The 14,146-nt window shown below is 33.9% G+C and overlaps 1 protein-coding gene across 2 annotated transcripts in view; it reads left to right on the forward strand.

Moving 5' to 3' along the window:
- EMC2 (ER membrane protein complex subunit 2) overlaps positions 1 to 14,146 on the forward strand; it is a 52,397-nt gene that overhangs the window by 21,094 nt on the left and 17,157 nt on the right. For both annotated transcript variants that reach the window (XM_059995065.1, XM_059995064.1), the window contains exons 6-7: positions 8,969 to 9,054; positions 9,205 to 9,264. In XM_059995065.1, coding sequence (XP_059851048.1) covers positions 8,969 to 9,054; positions 9,205 to 9,264 — 146 coding nt within the window. The remainder of the gene's footprint in view (positions 1 to 8,968; positions 9,055 to 9,204; positions 9,265 to 14,146) is intronic.

A 14,146-nucleotide genomic window follows, 5' to 3' on the forward strand; every position in this document is an offset into this window, starting at 1 on the left:
TCTATCCATACACACATATGCCTGCTAAAGTAAAGTAAATATTTTTAGAGTTTTTAAATAATAATCAGTTTGAGTTTGTTTTTTCCCTTTATAGAGACAGATTGTTATGTTAACACATAATACAACTACGTGAAGGTTTTCTCTTATTTGCCAAGTAGTTTATTAAAAATATACATTTTAAAAAGGCATATAATGTATGATTGTGGATTAAAAGATGCAGAAATACTGATTGAACATTGGTAACTTGATTCATTTTAAATTATTTATGCTAAGTTTGGAAGTTAATATTGAAGTATGCAATTTTTAGATAGCATTTATACCAGGCATTTATTGGTCATAAATCCCTGATCTCTCCTTGCCCCTTTTGTTACCTGTAGGAATATGTATTTTTTTTTGCTTGAATAATATTTTTTCCCAGCTTTATTGAGATATAATTAACATTGTGTAAGTTACACAACTTGGTGATTTGATATATGTATATATATATTGTGGAATGGTTTAGATTATTGCTTTTAATACAGTCTCACCCCAGGGATATTTTCTCTGGAAACTTTCTAGGTGTTGTGTTTTGTAGATATTTGAGTGGTAAGGATTCATCATTTTGTGAGGATTCTCAAAATATAGAAAGTTCAGGGAAAATTTTGACAGAGCTGCAAGCCTACCTGTTATTAAAAAAACCCAGTTAATTTAGATATCCCAAATAAAAAGAGAGTTAAAATTGAGAAGTTCTGAATAATCCTTAAATCTTATTTATCCTAATAGCTTACCATCTGTCTTAATAAAACAGTCCCTTATAAAAAGCCCCATTTTTCTTTTCCTAGAGATTTTCTCATGTACTTATTTCAGCTCTAAGACTTTACCACAGTTTCAAAGGTATTCATTTTTTACACAGCGATATTTCTGTGTAATATGAAATATGACATCAGATTTCTGAAAAGTTGTTTCATGTAGTTTTCTCATACTAGTTTAAAAGATTAATAGTTTGTAATTTATTTTTTTGAATTAGGAGTCATATTTTACTTCTCTCAGTTTAAGTTGGGCATATTTTAAATAAAGTATTTCACTACTTCAGATTCTCAGATAATATGTAACTAAATATTATTCTATCTTTGTAGTACTTTCCATGTTTTATGGTTTGGCTCCCCTCATAGACTATGTATGAGGGGGTAATAACTAAATTATTTAGTTGTTAGGTAAACATTTTTGAACAAGGTAACTAAATTCAGCTTTGCTAGATGTACTATTCTTTCGTCAAATGTTATTTTTATCTAGTCTCCCCTCAGTCCCTTCTGTCCTTCTGTAAATGTTTATTGAGTACCTGTGAAGAGCCACGAAAATGTTGGTGTTACTAAGAATAAAGACACTATTTCTGTTACTGTATCCATAGAAAGCACTGTGTTAGACATTAAGGGAGAAAAACAAAGGCATATAAGACCTAGAACTAATAAAGTCTAGTAGGGGAAGACTTTACTTATATTAAACAGTAAAGTTACTATGTAGAAGACACGATAGTTATAATTCAAGCTTTTATACTGTAGAGCTTTGCATAGTCTAAAGCTGATCATGTGACTCTTTCATCTGCTTCTGTGTTCCTATATATCCAGTATAGAAATGAGGCTGTTCATTAAAGCTTTAAGGAGCTCTCTTTCCCTCTCACATTCATTCATTATTTTTTCAAAAAATGTTTGTTGAGTGCTTGCAACATGCTTGTTGTGGAGACTATCAGGATGAATTAGACACCATCCTTGACTTTGTTTTTAGAGAGATAGCATGATATAATGAACACATTATGGACTTTGAAATAGACTTATTGAATCCTGACTCTGGTGATTTGCTGCATTACTTTTGAGCCTTGTAGGCCTTGAAGGATGAGTATGGCTTAAATAAGACAAAGGTGGTAGGCTGGGGAAAGACATTGTATCCCATGAATGACATGAGTAAGCCTTAGCATTATTAAAGTACATGGCCTACCTAGGGAAAAAAGAATAAAGTGATTAAAATGGAAGTTTTCAGATTTTGGGAGATTGCTTAAATGGGACATCTCATCTGTTTTTAAAAAGCTGTAAAATATTCTTTTGAAAAAAGTAACATGTACCCATGTTAAAAAATTACAAACAGTACAGAGTATATGGTGAAAAATAAGTCCTCCCACCCCTGATCTCAAGTCCTCCTTCACTTAGGCAAACGTTGTTAACAATTTCTTAAGAACTCTTCCAGAAATTTTTTCTCATGCACACACAAATAGGTGTGTGTGCATGTGTGTCACTTTTGACAGGGAGAGTGGTTGGAAATGCAAATGGTAGCATACTCTACCTAGCAATATCTTTTAAAGTTCGTGTGCTGTCAGCACATCCTTTACCTCATCCTTTAGGTACCTGCATAGCATTGTAATGCATGGATATATAATCCCTGTCTTGATGGAAAACTTTCTTTTAATTAAGTCCCCTTGGTATCTGATATATTCTTCCCAGAAGCAGTGTTGCAGTACATGTCATTTGTAGGATAGATTCCTAGAAGTGAAGTCTCCTAGTCTGGAGGTCCATGTATTTTAAAATTTGATAGTTGTTACCAGATTTCCCTCCACAGAAGCTTTTTAGCTGTCTATACTCATTTATTTGGTATATGAGAGTGCTTCTTGCCCTGTATCCTCCCAGGTGGTATATTATCAGCTTTTTTTGTGTTTAACCTTTGCCAGTCTAATTAGTTAAAAATGTTACTTTGTTTTAATTTGCATTATGAGTGATGTTTAATATCTTCTAAAGGGCTTAAAGGGCCAGGTGTATTTCTCTTTTTGAACTGCCTCCTTTAACACGATTTTCGCATGAAATTTCATTTCTATTCTTGTTGAAGAGAGGGCATGGTTCTGGTGCTCTTTGTAAGTTTTAACCTCCCCCTTCTTCCTGACTGATTTACTGCTGAGGAAAACTAGGGCTCTAAGGAACAATATTTTATACCTTTTAGTTGGTTCATTGTTCAGAGTGACTAGCGATACAAGAAAGTCTACATTTGTGAACCTCCTGGTATGTTACACTTTAGAATTTTAATTTTTTTCTGCATTATCAATACATTTTTATTTCTTTTTTTGTTTTTAATTGAAGTATAGTTGATTTACAATATTCTGTTAGTTTCAGGTATACAGCATAGTGATTTGGGCCTTTTTGCAGATTAGATTCCATTATAAGTTATTACAAGATATTGGGTGTAACAGAATTTTAATTTTTTTTTTTTTTTTTTTGCGGTACGCGGGCCTCTCACTGCCGTGGCCTCTCCTGCTGCGGAGCACAGGCTCCGGACGCGCAGGCTCAGCGGCCATGGCTCACGGGCCCAGCCACTCCGCGGCACGTGGGATCTTCCCGGACCGGGGCACGAACCCGCGTCCCCTGCATCTCCAGGCGGACCCTCAACCACTGCGCCACCAGGGAAGCCCCAGAATTTTAATTTTTATTCTTAGAAAATGGAGAATGAAGTCAAATTTTGATTAGTGAAATTCCACCAGATTTTTTTTTAGAGATAACTTTGTCAGTAATACGGGAGTTGGTTTGAAAGAGGTGAAAAGAGATGAAATAGTAATTTGGAGGCTGTTCTGTCTTAGGCTAGAGATTATGGGGATCTAAACCTAGGATAAGTAGAATTGAAGAGGATGGGGGTTGGATGAAAGTATATTTTGCAATAAAAATATACAAATGATGCAAACTTAGATATGAATGTTATTTTAGAAGGATAACTCTGAAGTATGAAAATTTTCGTCACCAGCTCATCAAAATCAAGTATTGAATTAGGCTCACTGTGAGCTTTTTATCCTTTAGATTACCCCAACACCGGTCAGTTTTTTGTTTGCCTGCTTTTAAAGTAAAAGTAGGCTTTTCATCCTTTGAAAGCTCTTTGAGGGAAAAATTATGTCCATTGCATGCAACAATGCCTAGCATATATGCCTTCAGTAAATACTTGTTGAATGAATGAATGCCTTTCAGAAAGAAAGTACAATAATTCTTATCTTTTTAGTTATATTTCATATTTCAGAAAGATCAGATTTTGCCTCCAATTGTGAACTGCCTGTTATGATATATCAAATATTTGAAGTCTTATTTTGGAATTAGATGTAATTGCCTCTGTGCCAAGAGTGAAGATGGTTTATTTTTTTTTTAATAAATTTTATTTATTTATTTTTGGCTGTGTTGGGTCTTCGTTGCTGTGCGCGGGCTTTCTCCGGTTGCGGCAAGCGAGGGCCACTCTTCGTTGAGGTGCGTGGACCTCTCATTGCAGTGGCTTCTTTTGTTGTGTGCAGAGCACAGGCTCTAGGTGCGCAGGCTTCAGCAGCCGTGGCACGTGGGCTCAGTAGTTGTGACCCGCGGGCTCCAGAGCACAGGCTCAGTAGCTGTGATGCATGGGCCCAGTTGCTCTGCGGCACGTGGGATCTTCCCATGCTCGAACCCGTGTCCCCCACATTGGCAGGCAGATTCCCAACCACTGCACCACCAGGGAAGGCCCTGAAAATGCTTTTAGAATGCCATATTTCCCAGGGTCACGGCATAAGCCTCGGAGGCAGAAGAACTTGGAACTCTGCTTTCCCTTTGTTGGCGTGGTCTGTTTCTGTGTCCCAACATCTGGGGTAGGGGGCTTTCTAGGTTGTATTTTGCTGGTAGACCTTAACCCTTTAATCATTTTCTAGGTTCTCTCCCTACGTGGCCTCATTTTTTTTTAAGATGTGATATGTCTTTCAGGAAAAATTGCTAGCTAGCTCCTTGTACATATACAGAGGTATGTAAGAAATTTATGGTCATAAGAATGTTTTGAAGTTGCATAGTTTATAATAGAAATTCTGACTCCATTATTAAAATCGCTTGTAAAATGTGGAACAGTTTTCATTTTTGACTTAAACTGACTTTTACAAAGGTTGATCTAAACAAGAAATATAGAAAAATTCAGAATATTGGCATATTTTATAAGAAAAAAAGTATAAGAAAGAAATATAAATGGAAATTGATAGTCAAGACTCTACTTAATGTCTAATTAGTGCTATTTTAAAAACTGTTTTGGCATATAATTGATGTAGAGTAGACTGCACATATTTAAGGTGTATAATTTGATAAGTTTGGACATTTGTATACACTTGTGAAACCATCACCACAATCATAATGAACAAAACCATCATGCTCTAAAGTTCTCTTTGCTCCTTTTGATTTTTGTATTCTTATATATATTGTTTGAGCTTTCTTGTGAGATATCATTAAGTTACTTGCAAACAATTTCATCCTTTTGGGTCTTTGTTAGACAGGACCAGAACAGTGTTTATACTGGGACTAATTAATTCCCCATTATGTTCTTCTGGGTAGTCTGTTCGCTGCCCCAGGAATCATGGCATTTTCCAGTCTGGCTGGTAGGAAGGGGCACTATTCCCAGCCCTGTGTGAGCTCTGGGCACATTTTCTCCTAAACTTTTCTGGTAGATCTTTCCTTGGCTGTAGTGGTTTCCACATACACATGCACTGATCAGTGCGAACCTGAGTACTCGAGGGAAACCCTTGAGATTCAAGGCGAATCTCTTTAGAGTCTCCATTCTGTATTTTTCTCTCTTCTCCTGTACTCTGTCCCGTGAACTGTAGCCTCTTTGATCTTCTTGGACTCTGAGCTCCTTATGAACTCACAGCTCAACCTGATTTTCTTTTCTTGCCCAGCACCCTTGAAACTCTCTCAAAGCAGTCAGTCAGGGCCCACCTCAGTTGTTTCTGCCTGTCAGGGATCAACTCTCCTGTTTTGCCTGTCGTCCTATGCCTTAAAAGTGGTTGTTTTATATATATAGTACAGTTCTTTCATGGTCTCAGGCAAGAGGGTACAACCGCTCCCTGTTACTCCATCTTGGCCAGAAATGAAATCCCTGCTTAATGCTTATTTTAAATGATCATGGTTTTTGTGCCAGAATGTGGTAGTATTTTTCTGTAGAGGGCTGTTGTATGTGACTTAATGATCCATTGTTGCCTGTATGATAGTGATTGCCATATAGGTTTTTCTTTAAGCTGTCATGTATAGTTTCATTAGGAAGACTGGCTTTGCATAGTTGAATAGTTACCTCTTAAAAGTGTGTTTTAAACCTTATAATATTAGGAGATAAGTTACTATTATCTTAGGCCTTACATGGTTAAGCAGTGTATTGCTTATTATAGTAGAGATTTTGGGGCATGTTTCACAAATTGATTAGTAAAACCTTATGTTTAAAATCTTTGCTTATACTTCACTGAAGTGTTTGTTAGGTGGAAAACTCTTAGTTTTTAAAATAGGCTATTACAAAGTTAATACTGAATTTCTGTTTTACGTTATAAAATTATGGCATTCCACCTACTATAAATATACATAATTCAAAATAATAGTAACAAATTAATCTGTAATATTTCAGTTTCAGGAACTCTTATCAATAAATCTAGAATGGGAATCAGAAATTTGAGATCCTACTTCTCATCCTACCTCTTTTGATGCATTTAGGTTGTTTAAACCTCTGTTTTTCATTATTTACAAAAGGATTGTGTTTTAAAAAGGCATTTTTAAAGATTAATTATCTTTGAAACACTAGCAGTGCTTTATAAACTGTATTCTGCAAAATGCTGCTGACCTAAAAATTTTGGTGTTTGTTCAACAGTAGAGACATGATTCTCTTGTCAAATCAATGAGAAAATGAGTTAATATTAGACAGGTGTTTTTAAAAAAACGAAACTCATTTTGTGAATAATGGTGTCCATTACAGTGTTCATACCACATCTCTTACTGTAGAGGTATTAGTTGCTATTCATGTTTATACTTTGACTTTTTGTCTCTTATTTGTGGCATTTGAATGCAGTATTTTCAACAAGTTTCACTGCATCTATACAATATCTCATTTCAGCTAATACAAATCCTGTAAGGATTGGGGCAATATATCAATATTAAACTAAGCAAGCCTGTGCCAGTTCTTTAAAGATCTCATAGGCAGAGCTTTTGGCAAGGTTTAACACATATATATTAAGCATAGACCAAAGGTAAAAAAGAAGGAAGATAACATTTATTCAGTACTGTTATATGCTGTGTACTGTGTTAGATACTTCACTTTGATACTTGGAGATTGGTGGTATTATTGAAGTTTGGGCAGGTCGGATGTTTTGGTCTTGGTTAGAAAGCTCGTAAGTGACAAGAGTTGGGATTCAGTTCCTTGTTTTTTTTAATTTCAAAACCTAGACTCTCCGCTCTAACATATTGCCTGTGGAAGAAGTAGTGTCATCAAAAATGAAATGAATAAACAAAAATGTTTCAAATTCTGTTGAACTGGTGAAATTAGATAATATATGCCCCAAAGAAATTAGTTTCTTAATTGTGTTAATTTAATCCTCACCTATTTTCAGAAGGACTTTGGAATAAGGCGTACATTTGAAGTCTAATATTCTTCCTAAAGGCTTTAGGATTGAGTTACTTTTAGAGCTTTACTTTTCCTTTCCTTCTGAATTCTTGAGACTTAAACTTTACATTTATTATGGCACTTTCATTGTTGTGCATAGTGAAATTATTCCAAAAATATTTGAGTTCCTGCTGTGTGGCAGGTGTTCTGGTAGGCATTCAGCATGAACCATATAATCAGGGGTATACATTTTTAACAAATGTGTCATTCTTTCATTACTGAAATATTGTTATCACTATTATTATAAATATTGCTTTTGGTTATATTTATTGGGAGTCTCTTGATTCACTCTGATATTTTGACTTTCAGTTTTTCAGAGCAAAAACCCACCTTTTCCACCCCAGGACAGATAGCTCCTTTGGTCTAAAGAGGCCCCATTCATTTTACAGTACTTCCCTTGTCTGTATCTTGTGGAGTGTGTTTTACATAAAACAATGACAATCATGTTCATAATTAATAAGCCTAACCTAGCCCTAATTATAGTGTTTTATTGTTTAGTCTTCTGCATTGAATTAAACAGAGATGGAGGGGATATAAATTTAATAATTCACACAGAGCCCTCCAGTCACTTCAGCCCCAAACATACAGTCTTGATTATACACAATGCTGCTGTCTCCTATGCCTTTGCTCCTGTGTTCTCCTACTGTGCAGTATCGTCCCTCCACACAACTTTCTTTTCTGCTTTCTTAATGTCTACTTGCACTTTCTCTTTCAGCCCAGGTATCACATCTGGGACGCTCTTTGCTTCCTGTGCTTCCACTTCCTCCCATCTGCCACAGCCTTGTTAGGATCACCTCTGTGTTGCCACAACATCTTAGATATCTCTATTATTGTCTTTTTATTTGATGTCTCTTTCTCTTATCAGACTGAGCTCCTGCAAGGAATTATCTTTTCCTTTTTTTTATCCTTATATTTTCATTGTCCAGCACAGTACCTGGCAAACAACAGATGTTTGTTACATATTTGATGAATGTATAAATAAATGGCATTGATTTTTATATATTTAAAAAGCTTTAAGTTGCAGGTTTTAAATGTTTTGTCTATTATAAAATATTTCTTTCAGCACCTATATTATTGTTTTGAAAGACTCTTAGGTAGATTTTTCTCTTGAAATTGTGAAAAAAGTTATTTGAAGCCATATTTGTATAATGACATTCAAGTGGCCACAGTAAGATTATTTTCTAATCTCCACTATCCCTCTATCTCTTAAGATACAGATCTTATGAATGAGACAGAGTAAAGGACTTTAGGCTGGATAAAGATTAGGATTCCCTGCTGGCTTGTAATTATCAGAATCTGGATGGTTATTTATTTGAATGAAATGATGCATACATTGTGTACATCAAAAGTAAAGCACATGTGATTGTTAGAGGAATGTTTGAACTCCCCAGTGGGATGTCATGGGGTATGTTTATAAACTCCCACTAAGCAGTAGTTTTACAATGGAATTTCACTGGCATTGAGATAATAATTTGCACAGTCAAATTACCTCTTTACAAAAACCCAGGGAATCATGAGGGTCTAATCCTTTATTAATGTCAACCCACAGGCTGCAAGAAAGCGTAAGATTGCCATTCGAAAAGCCCAGGGGAAAAATGTGGAGGCCATTCGGGAACTGAATGAGTATCTGGAACAGTGAGTGTCTTACAAGAGGATTGTGTTTTGTTATTCTGATAAATCTTTTTTAATTAAAATGGAATTTGCATTTGATTTTCCTTTTTGCCTCCATGCTGTTCATTTATAGAATATCTACACACTTACTTTTTTTCCCTTTCCTCTCACCAGATTTGTTGGAGACCAAGAAGCCTGGCATGAACTTGCAGAACTTTATATCAATGAACATGAGTAAGTCGTTAACACATAAAATTTCGTTAAGGAGTGCAATTTTCATCACTATATAAGTTCAGAAGGCATAGTAGTTTCTAAAGGATTGGTGAGAGGTATGAATCACGTCATTTTAAATTAGCAAAATAAATAAATGAAGAAAAACAAATCGACAGTTTGTTGGTTATAATATGTGAATTGCTTTAAGTAGGTCATTTGTGTTTTGCTAAATTATTTTTGTTTGGGAAATGAGTTTTCTTTCAAATACAGATGGCATTCTTTGGAGTTAGAAAGGCATGTATGTGCTGAGCTAAGGTTATTTTTAGTGAATCAAAATTGTGAATTTTTAGAATTTAAATTGTTCTTACATACAAAGAGTATTATACTCCCTGCTGTTTAAAAATTCTGTCAATTGTATGCATTTATTAGCCTTAGTGCTAAGAGAATCAACTCTTCCAAAGTAGAAGCATTCTGTTGCCTGGGTAAAAAACCAAGAATAATCAAGAATGTTGAATGCTGTAGGAACTTGCTTATTGGATATTTAATGTTTTTGTTAGCTTTTTTTTATTGCAGTGACAGGAGGAAATCCCAGTGTGAGAGGATTAGCCCAGTCTTAGCGCAAGTTTTCTAATATCACAGCATTAACGCTAACCTCTATCTAGAAGCAGGCTTTTTTTCCCCTTTTTTCTTAGTGAGGAGTCTGAAGTATATCACATTGTTTCTTTCCTTCCTTTTCAGAGAACAGAATCAGATTCTCATGCACATATTCTTACTGTGCACGAATACTTAGAATACTTAACCTCATCCTCATAGTACAAATAGCTGACATAGGCAATAATATCGAATGAAGATACTTGTCTCTTGCCTTTTCTCAGGGGTATATATGTATGTGAAATAGAGTTAATGTATTATCTGTGTAATTCTAATAAAAGTGGCGGCGAAAATAAAATGTCACTTAATGAATGTGTACTGTATTCTGGGAACCATTTTTCATTTCTCTATTATATATGCTGGCTATCAGATTCTCTTTGTTTTTTGTTTGGAAGTTATTTCCTGAACCATGTTTGGATGCTTGTATGATCATATTTGTAAATATACTTAGCTTTCTCTTACGTATGTAAGAGTGGTAGTGTATTTGGTTAAGTGGTAATGTTTCTATTTTTCATTGTTTTAAAGTCAACATTTATAAAGTATTTTATTAAAATGTAAATTATTTGTATGCTGGAAACTATAAAATATTAATTAATGAAATTAAAGAACACCTAAATAATACCAAATTCATAGATTGGAGGCTCAGTATTGTTTTGTTTGTTTTTTAGGGTTTTGTTTTTGTTTTTGTTTTTATTGAAGTATAGTTGATTTACAATGTTGTGTTAGTTTCAGGTATACAGCAAAGTGATTCAGTTACACATACATATAATGATTATCTTTATTTAAATTTTTCCTTGGGCTAAATTCTTAGAAGTAGAATTACTTGATTAAATGATATGCACATTTTCAGTGGTTTTGATAAATCATTCCTAGATATGCACTAGAAAGGTAGTGTCAGTTTACTCTCACATTAGCAATTATTAGAATGTCCACTTAACAACACCAGGTGCTACTATTCTTTCTAATCTTTGCAAATTTTGATAAGTGAAAATTGGTTACACGTTTTTTAAGAGCTCTTTATGTAAATGATATGAGCCTTTGTCCTGTCAAAAATATATCCTTGTTTATTATGTCTTTTTAATATTGATTTTTTTAACTTATAGAAACTTTATATTTTTAGATGGTCAGATATATCAATTTATATTGCTTTCAGGTTTTCTGTCCTCTAAGAACTATATAAATATATATCTGTTTTTTTCTTCTACTTCTTTATCAATTTTACCTTTTTACATGTATTTGTAATATTTCTATATTTAGTTCTCAAATAGGTTATACTTTATTTTTAACCTATCATTAAATTTATTATTTGCCTCACCTTGTAATAGCCACATTCAGTTTTGCTTTGTTTTGCATCTCTAAAGAGTTTATTGAGATAGAGTTGGATGTACATTTAAGAGAAATGAACTGAAGAATCACAAGAAATCAAGAGATACAAAGACAGAAAAGCACCTGAAAAATAGTTTCTTTTCATGGGAAATGATACTTACATTCTGCCTACCCTTTTATCTTGTATTACAAAACTCTTTTTGGTCTTGAAGCTAGTTACTTACACAATGTCTGTTTATTTTTTCTAATTGAACACTTAGAAGGGATATTCAGATTTACAGTGAGTGGAAATAAATGTCTTCAGATTTTTTGAAACTGTATGAAAATTAGAATGTTCACTTAATTCATTTAACTTGTTTGAGCAAGTCATTGTCTTTGGTAGGGTATTGTTGGTACAAGTAGTAAGTTACTGTGGAATGTCAGTTTACCACAGTTTTGTGGACCTGGTGGCAAAAATGAACCAATTTAGGAATTGCTTGATATATTTAATATTTTGACATTCTTTTCTTCATATTAATAGTTATAGTAAGTCACAGGCAGCATTGCGAATCTAGATGTAGACTTTTTTACTCCAAATAATTTTCCACAGTAGACTGTTCATATAAGTCTATTCAGTGATTTTATAGAGAGAAAAGGGGATATAGAATTCTGCCACATACTTTTTTTATGTCTTTAAGTTATTTTTATTTAAATTTGCTTCTGATTTATAAATTCTAGATACAGTTATTCTAGTGGTATATGTCACACCAGTTGATCACATTGAGACACTTGCTCTAAGTATAAAACATTTGTCATGATCTATGCCTTAACCCACAGTACATATTATAAACAAAAATATGTATTTTAAACAAAGATACTGAATTTTTTTGTACTTGATTTGTAGTTAAAAATAGATGTTATATCAGCAGGGAGCAGTTTAGTAAAGATTGATTATGATTGTGATTATTGTAGGTACAGCCTTACTATAAAATTCTATAACAAAGGGAATTATCAGAATCCTGTAAGGAAAAATCACAATGTTGATAAAGCAGTCAAGGAACAAATATTATAACCTATACATATGCTTTTGTGAGGAACAGAAGAACTTCAAAAGCTTTAGTTACTGACTCTAATGTAGTAATAATAGTGGTTATTCTATTTTAAATGGATTCCAATTATTTTGACTTCTCTAAATCTTAGTCTCATGAGTTGTATGTAATGAATTAATTTCTTTATATATCTGCATTGGTATTGGCTATGTACCATCTTGGGAGAACTGAGAAAATAGTCATCACTCAAATCACTTTTGTATGGCTTAATACTCTTGTGTACCCCTGGCTGAGAAAAACTGGATTAGACCATTTCTCACTCCTTCCAGCTCTAAGTTTATTTGATTCTATACTTTATCCACAAAATTAATTTGATTTTATATTTTGTAAAATTGGGGGAAGGTATCCCCTTGTATGTGATACTAAATAATTTTTGAGAAAAGTATCTTGGCATTCATTTTTCATTAGAAACTCCTCTCTGCCCATTTTATCTTACATTATGTTATATAAGAATCAGAGTCACTGTTCTGCTCAACCCATTTAAATCTCTAAGAACATTTATTCTTAGCATTAATATGAATTTTTGGCGTTACCGTAAAGGAACACATTTAGAAGGGAACTATCTTTCTGATGAAGCTGGTGTTTAAGGTAGAGACGACTTCCCCTTCTACACAATGATGAATAAATATCAGATAGGTAGTCACAGTACTTTTGTTCTACACATTTATTGTCATTTGTTCAGTCATTCATTATATAGCTATCATATGTCAAGAACCAATACTAGGTTTTGGGCATAAATATGAAAAGGGCTAAATAGCAGCATGATCTTTGATGAGAATTATATATAAGGTCCTTCATAAGTTTAAAATGCTGTGATTTGGGGCTAATCTGCAGGGTGTTTTTGGTTCCTTTGGCCCTTTGGGTTTGATTGCTGTACCTGTTCTTATGTTACCGTTGACATATTCATCACTACCATCACCACCTCGATTTTTCATCCTGATGTGTAGTGTATATAGGTAGTATGCATTGTGGTTAAGAGTGTAGGCTGTCTGCCTACTTCCTAGGGTTTTGGTGGGATTAAATGAATTAATATTTGTAACACACCTAGAGAAGTGCATGATACATAATGAGTACCTAATAAAAGTTAGCTATTATTAGTCAGTATTTCACATGTTTGAAACTGCAACGTATATATTTTGAAAACTAAGTATATCAGACATTAGTGTAAAATAGATACCTTTGTATATTGGTGACAGATGTCAAAAATAACTGTAGGTAGCCTTTTTCTGTTGTAATGTCATAACCTCCTCACTGGGACTGAATCTTACAAGACCTGTGTTCTTTAGGATTTCCTGTAAATAGGAAGGATATTCACAGGGCTTAAACATATAAAATACATTAAGGAGAATTATAGTCATGTGGTATAAAACTATTTTTCCAGAACCCTTTGCAGCAGTTTTCTCCTTAGGTTTTCAGTAAAGATTTTGTTTCTCTACCACATGATTAAATAGTAGTAGAGTGCATATCAAAACCACTAACTTGATCTGTTTTTCATGGGTTTAGAAATTCATAACTTAATAACTTTGTATTTGACAGTAACCTTAAATAACGAAAAGTCTTTGTAATAGAATATGTGGGATATGTCTGTAAAGGATTTTTAGTGAATAGAGAATATTTAGTGTTTATTTCCTCATTACACTTTAACCATTTGAATATTTTATTAAATGATCAGTGGACTTGTAGAACCTATTTTATATGTAACCTGATCCAAGATCTTGAAGCCTGTGTTGTTAATTATGTTTGGATGTCATCCTAGTGACCCAGTTTTAAAAATTTAATATCTCGGGACTTCCCTGGTGGCACAGTGGTTAAGAATCTGCCTGCCAATGCAGGGGACA

The sequence above is a fragment of the Delphinus delphis genome, chromosome 17, assembly GCF_949987515.2.
Source record: "Delphinus delphis chromosome 17, mDelDel1.2, whole genome shotgun sequence".
NCBI classification, from domain to species: Eukaryota; Metazoa; Chordata; class Mammalia; order Artiodactyla; family Delphinidae; genus Delphinus; species Delphinus delphis.